The sequence below is a fragment of the Centropristis striata genome, chromosome 14 (genome assembly GCF_030273125.1).
Source record: "Centropristis striata isolate RG_2023a ecotype Rhode Island chromosome 14, C.striata_1.0, whole genome shotgun sequence".
NCBI lineage: Eukaryota > Metazoa > Chordata > Actinopteri > Perciformes > Serranidae > Centropristis > Centropristis striata.
This window is the reverse complement of record NC_081530.1, coordinates 1,647,091-1,664,085: the sequence shown is the minus strand read 5'-3', so window position 1 is coordinate 1,664,085 and position 16,995 is coordinate 1,647,091. Positions and strand designations below refer to the sequence as shown.

General features: G+C 39.1%; 1 protein-coding gene across 1 annotated transcript in view; it reads left to right on the top strand.

Moving 5' to 3' along the window:
- Nucleotides 1-16,995, top strand: part of csmd2 (CUB and Sushi multiple domains 2) — a 358,175-nt gene that overhangs the window by 93,519 nt on the left and 247,661 nt on the right. The window contains exons 4-5 of the mRNA XM_059350192.1: nt 155-349; nt 7,856-8,063. Of these exons, the coding sequence (XP_059206175.1) occupies nt 155-349; nt 7,856-8,063 (403 nt within the window). The remainder of the gene's footprint in view (nt 1-154; nt 350-7,855; nt 8,064-16,995) is intronic.

The window sequence follows — 16,995 nt, the reverse complement described above, 5'->3', positions numbered from 1 at the left end:
CGTGAGCAGATGGCTCTGTGTGTGTCGTTGATTGTCACCAGACTCTTGCAGTACTTTTTCCCTGATTTTCTGGCTCTTGTCAGTCCTAACATGACGCAGTGCCACAGACTGCCTCATTAACTGAGCCTCCTCTCCCCTCTCTGTCTCTCTCCAGCTCTTCCCAGCTACACTTGTGGTAATCCTGGACAGCTACTCAATGGCCACCAGCAGGGGTCTACGTTCAACATCGGGGATAAAATCCGCTACAGCTGCAGCCCGGGCTACGTGCTGGAGGGTCACACCACCCTGTCCTGCCTCGCCACTTCAGCGGGCACAGCTGCCTGGGACTTTCCCCTTCCCTACTGCAGAGGTAGGTGGGGACACGGGAAACTGACAGTCACAACAGGTCTTAAAGTCAATGTTATATGCATGTTAATTTAGGCTAATTAAAGTTTTACAAAAATGTATAATCCAAGACTGAACTACAAGGAAAAACAAAACAGCTGCAAACTGACACAAAATTACTAGAAAGGGACACAAAATTAATACAAATAATACAATTAATACAAATAATAATCAAACAATAATCATTTTATTATTGAGGTTTTTGAATATTAGGTAACACTTTCTATGAAGACTACATCTATAGTGCGTTATGAGCGCATTCATAGTGAATTATAATGCTCATTATAATCAATCATAATGCATTATGACTGCACTCATAAACACATATAAAGCTTCATGATGCACTATATCAACAGTTATAAATATAGCTTATAATGACTTATAAATCCAAGTGTCTTATGAGTGCTCTTGACTGGTTATAAACTACAGGCTGACTGATGAGGCTTATAATACATTACAACTACTCATACCCCTCTATACACACACCTCAACAATCAATTGTTATAAGGACTCATAGGATGCCATAAGTATAAATAAATGATCAATGTATGCTTTAAGTAAAGTGAGGTTCATATAGACGCATCTATAATGCAGTATAGCCAACAATGAAACATCATGATTAGCTATATGAAGCTTTATATGTGTTTATGAGTGCAGTCATAATGCATTATGATTGATTATAATGAGCATTATAATTCACTATGAATGCGCTCATAATGCACTATAGATGTAGTCTTCATAGAAAGTGTTACCGTAAAGGTTATATGCATGTTAATTTAGGCTAATTAAAGTTTTACAAAAATGTATAATCCAAGACTGAACTACAAGGAAAAACAAAACAGCTGCAAACTGACACAAAATGACTAGAAAGGGACACAAAATTAATACAAATAATAAAATTAATACAAATAATAATCAAACAATAATAATTTTATTATTGAGGTTTTTGAATATTTTATCTGTAATCATTTTTTGGATCATTATATGCTGTATGCTTGCACCTTGCTATATTATCAATACATTCTCAATTGCATTCAAAGTGAAGTAGTGGACGTTAGATTTTTTAATCTTTCTAATTAAAAGGTTGTGTGTTAAAACAAGGTTCTTATTGGTTACTCCAGCCAAAGAAATTAGACTTTTCCTTGGGGCTTGTATTCCTAGCCACTAAAACTAACCTAACCCTCTGTGTTCCAGGGTTATTCAACAGGTGCCATTCTAGATTAAGCAGGATAGGTGTTCAGATTTAGGCTTACAAAGTTCCCAAAATACCTACTGAGATAATATCCATAGGAATAGTGGAGAGCTGGTCCAGAAGTCCCTATATCAGGGCATTCTCTGGGATCAAACAGATACAAAATGACTTCCTACCAAGGAACATGAAATTAAATGAAAGTCTGACAAACAAAATTATTATTTATAAATCTAAGACTACTACAAAAAGATGCAAAGTGAGTGAAGAGGCATTTTCAAAGAGATGTTGTGTGTCTTTCAGAATACATCCACATTAAGAAATACCTAAACACATATTTTTCTCTTTTCAACTGTCAACATGTAATTATGTTTAAGGTAACCCTGAATTTTAAAAGTTACATGTACCATATACACAGAAAAATGTATTTCAACCCCCGGTGATATTTCATCCATTAACTCTCTGAAAAATATATAAATGATAGTCTTGTAAATGAAAGCATTGGCCTTGTTTTTGACGTAATAAACCCATCCTCCAGCCCACACACATGCTCACATATTTACACATGCCACCAAATGACCTGACAAGGTTTTCTATGGTTCCACTGATATCTTATTTACCATGACAGGACCTCATGTGTGCGCTCCCAGTCAGGTGCTTGTGCCAGTTGTCCTTCCCTCACAGTTAGCAAGTACCCCTGCGGCAGCGACACCTGCCAGTGTGTGTCTGACCCAACATGACACAGTTCTTGGAAATTATTCACTGTAGGTAAATGTGATGCTAAAGGACGTCATTTTGCATGATTTTTGCTTGGTATGAAACTAAATTTTAACATGATTTCAAAGCATTTTGTGTGTCACATACATGACAGTTTGCATGTCCGTTTGCTGTGTCCATGTGGCCGATGGTTTGTGTCAGTGTGCCTGCTGAGCAAAGCGCTGTGACACTGTGCCATCTGCAACAAGGCCGGGAGTCAGGAAGCCCACATAGGAACACACATGGCTGGGCACCACGAGCCAGCTCAGCCCCCACCCACCCAATCACATGCAGACACATGCACATGCCTGTACTCCACATTTCAAAATGTCAAATCATCATATGTGCATTTTAGGGGTGTGCCATATCGTATCGTTCACGATAATATCGGTATATTTTTTTTATGGTTAAAAAAAATGCATATCATGATATTGGCAACGTTCTTAATTCTTGATGTAGTGGTTAAAGTTGTTTTAATCACAAAAAGCTACTTACTCGCTGTAGGTAAACACATGCAGCTTTCAAAATAAGAGCACAGTGTGTTAAGAGAATCCACCACAGAACTTACAAGAAGACTGTCAAAATAAGATGCCTTAAATAAAACATAGAAGAACCTTTATTCTCTTTTACAAAATTTAATTAAAATATGCCCCCGGAACCCCTAAATGGTTATTTTTATTATTTGCTCATACTCAAGAGTCAAGAGTAAAAAATGTTGTGTTTGGCAACTGTTGAGATTTGCACTTCAACTACATTTTAGATTTTTAATTATTTAAACAGACTAAAAAAATAATCATCTTTTCTATATCTTTTTAAGTATTTCCTAATATCGTCAAGAATATCGTTATCGCAAAAATAGCCTGCAATATCGTGACACTCTTTTAGGGCCATATGGCCCAGCCCTAGTGCATTTTTGTAATCTGTTTTTTTTAATTTAATGCAAGAAACTATAAAATGCCCTCTCATCTCCTGTCCCTATGGTTTCTCTCCATAATTCACTAACAATTTGCTGTTCAGTTATAAACTAAGCTCTTTCATTCTCCTCCTCCATACCCACCCAGGCCTCTCTCTGAAAAAAATGCTTAAGCACCAAAGGATGTGATTATGCCACCTTTTCAGCAGAAATTACACGCCAACAAGTTTTAGAAACTGGCAATTTGTGATTAATTGAGGTCCCCTAGTGCCACATAAAAACATGTACACCTGAGTGCTCCTTCATAATGCATAAGTGCATTGTTAATGTCACTCCAATTATAGAGCCTGCCCATATGTGTGAAAGCAGAACTGACACTGTATTCTGGGAGCGGGGGTGGGGGGCAGTTTGGCACCGTCACCATTCTGGACTCAAGAGAGGGCAAATGTGCCAGCGGCATAGAAGATAGCCAGCCATCGATGGCACAGATAATGTTTTACATATCCTGTCTTATGCTCGTCAATTTGTTCTCTTAGCTATAAATGAAAAACAACATCACATGTCATAAGAATAGTTGGAAGTGATTAAACATCACTCTATTATTCAGTTTCCTTCACCCTCTCCTATCCTCCAAGCATTTCTTTTCAGGAAGAAGCTTCTAAATGTCACTGCATGTAACCTACAGCATCACACACACATCTATTCATCTTTGGTCTGTGCACATGCTTTATTCTACCTTTTATAAAAACATTCACAGTCACATTTAGTTGTCCCATTTAAAATCCCAGATTTAGTTTGTGTGCATGTTTGGTGTGCGTATAAACATGCATTTTGATGGCATTAATGTTTTTTTTTAGCTTGCATGCATTGCCCATATATTGGATACCATAACACCCAGAGGAAGCGAAGCAGCTCCTCGCACTTTATGGAAAACCATGACATCCTAAGTGACAGCCTGAAAATATGTGCTGTTCAACCATGGGAAGCATCCTGGCATCCACAATTGACTGAGGAAAAAATTTAATAAGTTTCCGCACACCTCACATATTGAAGTGTTGAACAGTTTTTTGGTTTCATACGGCTCACGGTGCAGCTATTTAGTTTTCCATTGTCGTAGAGCGGCTGCATCGGCCAGTGGCAGCCATAAAATGGAGAGAGCGACGCAGAGAGTCAAGGTGAAGGGGAGAGTTTGCAGTCAGAGACTTCCCTTCAAGTGTGAAGAAACTGTCCTGTGTGGAATATCAATGCACTTCCTCATTCTTTCTTCTGTCTACCTTCTACTTCCTGTCACTCCCACTGCAACAATCACCTGTCACCCCTCTTGCCATCTCTCTCTTTCCTCATTGTCCACCCTCCCTCTGCACTTTCCTCTCGCCCATCCTCGCTTGTCACCTGTCATCCTCTTCATCCCCTTCTCCTCGCCCTTCTGTCGTGGTTTCCCTCCTATTCAAGTTCACACCTCACAAGTTTCCTCTCGTCCGTACACTCGCTTGCCCTCCCTTAGGGGGGCCGCGTGGTGACAGGTAGGATGGATGATAGACAGGGCCTGGTGCATCTGAGCCCCTCCTCCCCTATGGAAACACAACACAGCTAGCTGCAGGCTGCCCACTAATGAATCCCACCACCCCGACAGAGACACGCATCATTTCGGGAACAGTCATAATGTGGAAGTGTCATTCAGAAACTCCTTTTGATGTCAATTCTCTGTTCACCAATACGTACACGGTAAAAAACCGGCAGCTGTGGTTGCCAGAACTTTACCGTAATAAATGCGGTGCAACTTTTGGTAACATTACGGTAAAGCACTGTTGATTTCACGTTCAAGATTACCCTTTTATTCCATATTTTACCGTAAAAAAAAAAAAAAAGTTTTTCCATCAAAATAAACGCTGTTCTGCCATATAATTGACAAAAAAGATTTTACCATTAAATATTACAGTATATTTCTGTTAGAGATATGGTGTTTAGTACATTTAACAGTGAGAAAAAGTATTTTTACAAAAAATAAATGCAAAAATGATGGCTTGTGTGTGTATATATATATATATATATATATATATATATATATTACAGTATATTTTTGCTATGAACATGGTGCCAGTGTATTTTACAGTGGAGTAATGTATTTTTTTATTTATTTTTTTATTGTAAAAGATACTGTTTTGGCTGATATATACATACACTGTGTTTCATTGTGACTGAAACTGAATTAACCCATTGATCATTTTACGGTCTTTTACTGTCATGGTTTAGCAGTTTTTCACTGTAAAATCTACAGACATTTTTTACAGTGTACAGTAGTGACATATAGATATTTACAGACTGTATTACTTCAAATTCCACACAGGAACTGGAGTTCAGACATCACATGATTCTGTGTTTTTAAGGCTGTGATGAACATATCAGAAGCTGGGCAGGGGAATTATCCTGGCAACACATTAAATGCATGCTTTATTATTTAATGGTCTCCTTAAAGCAGTTTTGAGGAGGAAAGAGTTGCTTTGATTAACACAAATCTGAATTAATCTGAATTAATCACTTCCCCCCTATGTTGCATTAGGTTGCATCACACGCTCTGCCCTGCTTTGTGCTGATGGTAAAAGCACTCTTGGGCATTTTGAAATCCTATGACTGGTGTCTCTCTGGCCTATGGCAAAAATCGCAGACAAAGGAACAATATGCTGTAACTCATTGCACATTTTCATGCTCCTGAATTTGAAAATCTGCACTTTGGCTAGTGGCAAAATAATTATTTGCAGACGGAGAAAAATGCATTTTTAAAAATAAAAATGCTAAAAAGCACACAAAGTTCCTGGTAAAACTTCACCCACAAAGTTACTACTAAGTTCAGCCCATGTGACTCAGTTTGGAAGACTTTGCCTGCGTCATCAGCATATCAGGCACCCACATGTCTGCCATCGAGATATGCTCTCACAGCTGTTTAGCAGCTTGATAATAATTGGGTGTAATTGTAGTGGTGTAACGGTTCATATATCAGTGTATGTTACATGCAGCCACACACAGAATACAGTATGTAGATTGATACAGTACACTGTAACAGATTGCTGTAAGAAAACAGCCAAATTGTGACAGTAACATACTGTTTTCTATTAAAAAGGTATTATACTGTAGAAAATTTGTAGGTAGCTTGCCGTTTCCTAGAAAATATATGATATATATGTATATATATGATATTTTCTCTTCTTGTTCACATTTTTCATGGCTGTATTTTACTTAACTAACTCATTCAGTATATGATTTATTAAAATTAGTGAGGTCATTGTGAAGACAGCGCTTAATTCATAGTAATTGTCTTTCAGACAGTAATATGCTCTATTTACAGAAAATGACTGCATTGTATACTGCAACAATATTGCAACTAGCTTCAGCACTATACTGTGTTTTAGTCTACTGTAAAAATCAATGAAATGCAGGATTTTACTGTAATTCAGTATGTGGTTTTATCACAGTAACGTACTGTAAAGTAGATAACAGTAGAGGAACTGTAAAACTAATAGTAGAATGCTGGAAACCCTGCTGCCAGTATTTTACTGTTAATTTACAAGACAATTGTTTACAGTGTAAATATAGAACAAAAGTTCATAACCATGAATTCCACCTGGAAAATTGTATCCGTACGCCGCAAAACATGCGAGTCAGTCACACTAAAGCCAACACAAATGAGGCATGGTGCAGCACCTACCTGCTGCATCTGGTCAGCTACAATGGCAAGGAAAAGAGAGAGTTGTTTATAATGCGAGGACAGTGAGAATGTCACCTGAAACACATCAAACATGTTAGCGAACATTCAACATCATCACCCAGATGTGCCGACCACCAGGAAGATAAAGGCTTTGAATATTTAAATATAGCCAAAGTGGAACTGATTGAAACACTCCTAGTATTGCACAGGTTTTATTTTTGTATTATTTAATGTAATTTGGTATTTACATTGATTTTCAATTTTATAGCCTACTGTAACATGTTGCGTTTTGGGAAGGTGTTTGTTCATACAGTGTAATAAAGAAGTGTTTAAAATGTTTTAAAATGACTCTGAAACCAGGTGTGAACTAAACTGAATTTTGTGTGCAGTTAGGTTATCCTTTTTGTCATTTTATGCATTTATATAATGCCTGTACTTGTTTATATATAGACTATATATATTTTTTGTTTAGAGACTTCTGAAAAATATATATTTTTTATGACATACAATATATGTGGTTTTATAGCAGGAGCAGATCTCTTTCAATAAGGGAGTTCTAGCTCTTGTGTTACAGAGAGAGCAGAATGCTTTATTGTGGCTCTTGCACATTGTGTGAGTATGCCTTATCTTTAAAAAAGAAAAAGCGTACATATAGTTGGGCCACTGTGGTACTGATCTTGAATAAGCTAACAATAGCCTTGTTAGAGTTTTAATATGGCTGCTTATGGGTCAAACATGACCTTTAACTGCAGTTAAGCTGCAGTTTGTGTGTTTATTAGCCCTTTACTAGCTCGCCTCTCCTGCTGTTTCCGTTTGTCTGTATATCTCCAATTATCTCTGCACCTCAAGTCTCTGTTTAAGTCTCCCTCTTTTACTAAGCTTTTAGCACTTTCTCCTGTGTTCCCTGCAGCAATCGATGGGTGTGGCGGGACTCTGCGGGGCCAGAGTGGGGTGATCACCACCCCCAATTACCCAGCTGAGTACAACAACAACGCCGACTGCACCTGGACCGTGCTGGCGGAGCCAGGAGACACCATCGCCCTGGTTTTCTCTGACTTTCAGCTGGAGGACGACTATGACCTGCTGGAGGTCACCGGCACCGAGGGCTCTTCACAGTGGTGAGTAGTCAGCCTGCAGCAATTTGTCTGGAGAGCTGAGCTGAGCTGAGCTGGGGACTGGAAGGGAAGGGGGGTCCACTGGTCCACCACCTGCCCACAGGCACTTTTACTGATAAAGAAATGAACTGGTTGAAAGTGGATGGGTGTTGGTTAGGTACAGTGGGACTCGGCCAGCTCAGAGTCACTGTGTTTGGATACAAAGCTGTCTGAGATGTTTCTGGGGAGCAGGAATGGATTCAGACATCTGGAAGTGAATGAATGAATGAATGAATGCTTTATTTCGGTTACAAAAAACAACAAAAAAAGACAACAAAATAAAATCATGTTTTTACAAAAGAATCCATCAGACAGCAACCGAAAAAGGAACAGGCTGAAGCCCCACTAAAGGCTTATTTTTGCCTCTCCTGTACCATCTACATGCATATACATTACATTATATACATTACATTAACTGAGTAATTCACATTGTTACAAAACACATGATAGCTTAAACTGAAAAATCAAATTCAATCAAATTTCATTGTAACCCTTGATAATTTTAGATTTTAAAGTCTTCTTGAAAACTAACATAGAGTTTTTTAATCTTTATTTCATCATTTAGTCCATAATTCCATAATTTTACACCCAAAACTGACACACATCTGTATTTGAGATTAGTTCTGACTTTCTGAGTTTCAAACATTAGCAACCCCCTTAAGTTATAAATCCCCTGCCTTAATTTAAACATTTTTTTAATACAAACAGGAATTGACATGTTTACCACTCGAAACATAATTTCTAATGTTTTTGAATATACAATGTCCTGAAATTTCAACGTGTGTGATCTTATAAAAAGCTGATTTGTAGAATCACGGTATCCAACTTCATTTATTATCCTGATAGCTCTTTTCTGCAGTTTAATTTATGGAAGTATCTCTGAAATAAAAATATAAATACACTATATTGATAAGAGTATTTATTTGATAGCTAGTCCACAGCTTTTGGGTGTATCATGTGGTTTTAAGGTATCATTTAAGCACTCAATCTCGGTCACACACTCTCACTCATTCTCTCAATTACTCACACAAACACACATGCTCAGCTCTAATGATGAAGAGGTAGGATATCCTGGTGTCAGAGTGGGTCTCTCACCATCTGTGGCAGCTCCTCCTCTCTCTGACAACTCTCTCAGCTCAGGAAGTAATTAGTGAGCTCGATTACCACCGCCAGCCGTATAGTGTTGTTTCACACACACACACACACACACACACACACACAGTTGAGCCCATATGGGCACAAATGGACATGTGCACATAAGTATTCACACTTTCAGCCAGACTTCATATATTTGTGCTGGCACTCTAAGAACTTGTACAAACAGATGTACTGTTTCACACTCTCACTGTCACTTTGTCCCTCCCTCACTCACAAGGCTAATGTTAGCATGAAAAATACACATGGTGCTGAATACAGGTGGTGGATGGAGGCACCTGTTATACGCCAGGGAAATCAACTACACCTTCTCCGTCTTCAAGGGAATATAAAAATGCAGGTTGAGTTTCAGGAACATGTCGGAGACGGGCTGCTTGGATAAACAAGAGAAGGCAGAGAGGCTTTGAAGTTACAGCCACAGGCAGTTGGCAGGAAGGGACAAGGGCTAGCATTGGCTGAGCTATTAAACACTTGAAACACACTGACACACACACACACAGAGAAAACCAAGCAGTAGAGGACTGTTGATAGAGGAAAAAGGTAAAGAAAGAATATATGAAAAGTCATCTTGGAGTGAGCTGGCCCCTGGAAACTTGTGTCAGTTTCACTCATTCACTCAGTAGTTAAGCAAAAACACTTCCCAAGAAGAACTTGATTGACTCTGAGTGGTCTTAAAACTGAGAGTTGTGCCTTGTAGCCTGATATTAAAGTCTCTTTGAATCTCTGCTTGGCCAGTTGAGAGACGATCTCTTCCCAGTCTCTCACAGAGACTCTGCAGTCTGACTACGCTTCCTTCGCACATTTTATGATGTCATCAGCTTCCTGTCCCAGACTTTGATTTAGTCTCTGTTGTCTGTCGTGTGGGGCGCCCAAATCTCTACTCAGTCTGTCATCTTTGTGGCGATTGTTGCCGGGGGCGCCTATGGTGGTGCACCTGCGGCATGGCTGCTCTGTCTTAAAGAGCAAGAGGAAACAGTGGGAAGAAAGTGACTAGAAAAGAGGGAAAAGGACTATTGGCAAGCGATGTGGAGTGCAAGTCACAGTTGATCATGCACATTGCAAAGAAAAGGCAGCACAAGGGACAAAGGACACGGTGCAGACATGCTGGCTTGCCTCTATTGTTTAATTTTTTTCTAGTCATGCCGGCTTGGTTTTACGTAAGTGTTGACTTCAAAAGTGTTGGCGGTTTTCATCCAAAACATAAAAACTGACCCGTGCTTTCAACCCTATAACTTCATCTCCGAGGTGTCCAAGTCTCTATAATTTTAGGACTGAGGACAGACTAAGGCGGTGACAGGGTCAAGCAGTAAGAATGGGCAGACACCAGAGGAGAGAAGCTGAGATGAGGGCGGGAAATTTTGAGGAGAGGATGAACGTGGCAGTGAGGAACTAGATAGATGGGTGGAGGGCTAACATCTTTCCAGCTGGCGGCCAATTAGAGAGGTCAGGTAGGTGTTATCATGTTGCTGACCTAAAGCACACTTCCTTCCTGTGAATGGCTCAGTGAGCTCTCCACTCAGTGGGGCTTGATGATTGTTCTCTCTCACCATTTAATTGGACTGGTCTGTGATTTAATCACACTGGTTTGTATGGGATAAGTTGTAGTTTAGTTTAAAGTGCTGTTTCTTTATCTCAGGTCTGCTGTTAACTGTGAGGGTTTTTACAATCTAGATCAGGATCAAAGCAGTGTCTCATTAAGCTGATTGTTCAAGAATATATGCATTGCTTTAACTTTCTATAACTTTTGACACAATGCAATTTTATAACGGACTATAATGAAGAAAAACCATACCTGGGGTAGTTTAGAAATGGGGTTAGCTATTTATTTTATTTTTATTCATTCATTCATTCATTTATTTAATTGATTATTATTTTCTCTGTTTCCCTTTTAGAATTAAGTGCAATACATTGTATGTATAGTTTATAATAATGTTAAATACTCTTTGATCAAGTTATTAGTTTCAGATTTCAGCCTTCTGAGTACCTTTGCAATCTATTTTAATTTAATCTCGAAATGAACTATCGGATGCCATTTTGGTAATCGATGATTTCTTTCCCTTTAAAAACAGTATGGGTATCATTCTCAAAAAAATCCCACATTGATTGGTCTCCAGTTCGTTTCTCTCAGTTGAAATTAGAGGGCAAAAACTGAAAATGGCAACAGTGGAAGTACTGTGCTCCTATGATTCTACAACTACGGAGTGTTTTAGTGTTCTACAGATTTGTCATCCCACTGGCTACTTAATTCAAACTACGGGGAGCTGGAGGAGCTGTATTGATTGATACCTGACAGACAGGTTGAGTGGTCCAATAGAAGAAGAGAGGCCGGGGATCAGGGTCAAAACCATGCTTTCCTGATCGATCGACAACGGCTCAGACGAAAGCAGGTCAAGTTTGCTTGCACCCTGCTCTCCTGGTGTGTGTTTGTGCGTTGAGGGAAAGAGAACGAACCACAACAAACAACATCAATCACCATCAAGAACATCACCCCTTTGCATATGTGAATCTGATCTCGCTCACTTTAGATTCTTGTTTACCGTAGCATCCGTTTCTTTGATTGGCGGCCCTGCAGAGTTAGCATTCGGAAGAGGCAGCGGGAGAAGACAGCCTTGAAAACTGACTTCAGGAGCCAAGATGTGCATGTGGATTGAATGTGGCAGTGGGAAGAGCTGGTGAAAACGGCAACTGAATTCCACTTCTACTTTGAATTACCCCGACAGGACTTCTTGGTTGTTGCTCGCCCAGGGGAACACATTACTCTGCCATTACACTGTTTGCATCCACATTGATTTTCCTCCCCATCACCATCCACTTTGAGGCAATGTAAATAACGCCTGACGCTCGCCAATTGCCAGCTGCTCATTCGCCCGCTCGCTACTAAGTGGAACTCACAGCTATTTGACTTGTAATATTCTTTGGCTCTCAATTGTTTTGCAAAGAACAATAATACGTTTTCATCTACCAATAGTGCTCCCTTGAGATATTGAAAGCAACTCCAGCAACACCTTGGATACTGTAAATAGAGAGTCTAAAGTGCCTGAATCTCGAGTTGAAAGCACTCTGAATATTGCTATTACTCCCTTGATTCTGAAAAAAAAAGCCTGCCTTTCTGTTAAAAATTGCCGCATCACAGCTCAGTGATTGCACCATTTTACAGAAAGTGTTTCCAAACAAAACTTAAGTCTCCCTTTTCCATTCTGGTAACTTTTGCAAACTCTATTTCCCATGAGAGTTATCTTTCCTTGTCTTTTTTTTCATGCAACCCCTCTCCAACAACACAAAGCTTCTTGCATAAATGCAACTTATTTCTTCCTGAGAGATCTGAGGGCCCAATGAGTTTTGATCTAGGTATCCTACCATCCTGAGTCCTTTCTCTTTTAACCCTATACCCTATGGACTGGAGACACTGACATTTTGCAAGCATATGGATTATACCTGCAGTGCTGATGTGTGTCAGCTTGTCCCAACCCGTGGAGAGCGTGTGTGTGTGTGTGTGTGTGTGTGATAAAGAGTTGTTGGAGGAGAGTACAGAACACTGGATATATATTGATTGGCTGTTAGGTTGACTCACCTGAGAGTGAGTGAATGGTCTTCGGAACAGCTTTTTTAAGTCCAGGGGCTGTTTTTCTCTAGCTTCCAATGGGACTTACAGCAATATGAGTATGTTTCATTTTTTGTGGAGATAAATGCCTCAACTTTTGTTTTTGTGTTTTCAAAGAGATTGGTAAAGTTTTTTCATGTTGGGGCTCATGAGATTAAAGTTTGGGTTTACTGCAGCTCAGATTCAGTTGTTATTTACCTTAGATGATCCACTGCCAGATTTGAGTGATGGGTGTGGAGGTATGTAAAAGACCGGGTGACAAGGCCGGAATCTCCTGTTCCAATATAGGTCATTCCATAGCTTGATAATGGTATATAACAATATATGGCACGTTTTCTAGTAATTCAAAACCACATGGTAAAGTCTGTTTGTGTCTGTCCCCAGTACTTATTCTCTCATTGATTGAAAAAACGTTTGCATGAATATCGAAACATTTCCACCTATACGGACTAGATATAGACCGATATATCGGCCGATATTTGCGTTTTTTACTTGTATCGGCATCGGCCAATACGTACGTGCGTTCACCGGTCAATTATCCCATTTCAGTGAGCCAACAGCAGGCAAGGCTCGGTGCAACATCTGCCATTCTCTGGTGAGCTGCTGCTGATACCGGAAAAAAGAAAAACACATCAAATATGTGGATCATCTGAGGCCTAGAACAACAGACACATTGTTTGCTATCCAACTGTTAATACGTTTTGTTTGTTGTTGTTTTTTTGTTTAAATTGAGACTTGTGTAACATTTGTTATCATTGTGTCATTTTTATCATGTAAATGGAGGGAGAAAAGCCAATATCGGCTTTAAGAATCGGCCCAAAAAAATCGGCAGCACATATCGGGGATCGGTTAAGACGAATAATGATAATTATTATTATTATTATTATTATTATTATTATTATTATTATTATTATTATAATAATAATAATAATAATAATAATAATAAAAATAATCGGTATCAGCATCGGCATTGAAAACCCCGTATCGGTCGACCACTAATATGGACTTTGTTTACTTGCATGCATACATAAATGGAGTGATCACATTAGGACAATTGTTTTAAACAAGTATGGCCCAAGTGTGTTCCAGCTGGTCCATTACACATCATTCTACACCAATATTATTTGCGTTTGTATGTGCTTGTAATTATTAATTTAGACGACGTAACTGTGTATCACGAGAACTCAATATACAAGTTCAAGATTGCTTTGAAAGATGACAAATTATAAAATTGAATAATCACCCAGCCCTTTGTATGCATCCAACTATTAAAGTATGCATATTTACACTTACAACCCTGATTCCAACAAAAGGTGGGATGCTCTAAAAATAGCAATAAATACAGAATGTAGTGATTTGCAAACCCTTTGTGACCTACATTGGATTGAATAAAGTAGAGACAAGACATTAATGCTTTTTGTAAATCTATACACACATTCTGAATTTAATTTATTCTGTTTCATTCATGTTTTTACTTAGCATCCTAACTTTATTAGAAGCATCCTATACTCTCTTCTAGTGGGACTCCACATTGGCGTCTATTATGTCAAGCTATTGGCTGCCAGATAATTCCCTTTTTAAGTATTCCCTATAATAAAACAGTCACAGCGAGAGTTCGTATGGAAGTGAGTGATTGTGTAACATATCCTCTGACCATTGTTTGCCTGGCAGCACAAGAATGTGTAGTTGCCCACCTGTGATCCCCAAAGTCCCCTGCTTGAAAACATAATTTATTGTACGTTTGGGCACTAAGGCAGTTATTTTCAGCAAGGGAATACAGAGTATTGGCAGCGTATGCTGGGGCACTTTGCATAGATGTGTTTTTAAATGGATACTGTGTTATGGTTGAGTGGGCGTATATTCTCTGTGTGAATGCTGCATACATTTTTTTTCTTCCCATTTCTTATGCTTTGGCTTGTTTCTCACAACACGGACTGCTGGAGTAAAGGAAGTGTTTCGTTTTGGAGCTTTAGCCGTAATTCACCACAACATCACTAGTCTGGTCACGTCCCGGAGGGTCTGATGCTGGCGTTTCTCTCTCTCTCTTTATCTCTCTCAGTCAGTCTCTCTCTCTCTCTCCCCGCTACCTTGGTGTCATAAAGCATTTGAGTGGATAGTTTGGTCTGATTGTCTAATGAAAGTCTACAGTCTTTCATTATACATCCTATAGATATTTACTGTAAGTGGCACTCTTTTCATAAAACTCACGACGTCCAAATCATCCAAAAGTAAAGGAAACTAATGAATATCGTGCTTTGCTTTCAGTAAAGTTTCCAAGATTCCAGAGTTTGAGACGCAGCCCAAGGTATTCGTGAAGTGCACGTCAGAAGATTTGCTTTTGATTTATGCATTCACAGACACTGGTTACTGTTGACTCATGTATTCCCCTAACTTTGCATGTCTGCTGCAATGGGGATGATGTGCATATCTGAAAGCCCACGACTATACTTCTCTAAACTTTACAATGGAGAAAGCTCATGCGGAGATAAACATTGGTTGAGGTGGAAATGTCTCACGGCTGATGTGAGGGATGGTAATGAAGCCCTGACGCACGTCAAGGATCATCTCGTCAAAGACAACCAAAAAAAAAAGAGCCCCCACATCGCGTTTTGACGGGGTTATATATACCAGCCGCATCTATCACGCCCTCTTATCTTGCTGGATCCAGATCCATGTCTGTTTCTCTCTGACCTACAAGTTCTTTCTTTTTCTATCTACCTCCACAGACTCTCAAGGCTCATCTACCACTCTACCTTTCTCTATTCCCCCCTGCAGATGGCTTTCAGACCTGCAGCTGTTGTTGCTGTGTTTCTTAAAAGGTGAATTATGTAGACTCCATAATTCTGTTGGCTTCTTTTAAACTATCAGAGTTAGACTTAGTGTATATCTGATACTTTTTATACCTACTTTTGCAAAGTCATGGTAATGTGTCTTTGAAGAGCTGATATCTAGCCATTTTCCATGGTTTTCTCGATAATAATAAAAATCATTATCAAGAAAAACCATGGAAAATGGCTAGACATCAGCTCTTAAATTAAATTCTTATGAGCTATTTTTGTTGTTATCATTATTTTTGTCCAAACAAATGTACCTCTAGTTGTACCAGGCATGAACACAAATGTTCATGTCACATATTGTAATGAACAAGAAATTAAGGAAAACAAGGGTGGTCTAATAATTTTTTGCATGACTGAACATTGTTTACATTTTTATTTAAAAAAAAAAAAAAAAAATCCCTGTGTCCCTCAATGTTAGTTGTTTTTGGATCAAATCCTTCTGGGGACTACCTGACACACACGCACGCTTTTATTTATTTTTTTGTAATTATCTTTTTATTAGGAAATTTCACAACAACTGACAAGTACAAATGGATTTACAGCTGTTAGTATCAAAATTGTACAGAGCCAAAGGTTTTGTATCAATAGCTTCTTGTTCCAAATGTTCATTGTCCATTCCCTTTTTAATAATGAATATTTTTTATAATGAATATGTAAAGAAAAAACAAAGACATACAATTTAACTATCTACATCCAGAGGGGTATGGAGGCAAAAAGTAAATACATAATATGACACGCACGCTTTTAAAATGCATATCGAAAGGTCAACTCTGCTGTCTTCTTGAACGTCTCTTTTCCCATTCTTTACTTCTTTTTTCTGCGACGTCAGCTTTATACATCTAAAATCATAGTTTAGCTTATCGGCCTGCGCTCGACCGTAGGATCAATAGCTGTCTTTTGCCCGTCTCTCCACCACGGCCCCTCAAAGCCTGTTTGTCTGAGTCAGGATTTATTAACAGCAGCACTTGGTTGAGGACTTAATCTCCAACGTACCATCGATCAAAACTGCAGTTATGATGAACTTTGCGCCACCTGCCAAGAAATGCTCCAGCGGAACATTATCTCCAACACCTGGTGCCTTGCTGCAGATTGGCTCACCCCAGCACTCCACACTTTGATACTCCCTCTGTCAAATTGCTTAGGCTAAGCGCTAGAAAAGGAGAGGGGATTAGGAGTGCAGAAAGCAAGGTTAGTGAAAATGGGCCACGTATTTTAGCAACGATCACGGCTCGCTTGTGTGTTTTCAGTTATATTGTCACAATAACACCAGAGGAAATGAACAAAAGAGAGCATATTGTTCTCC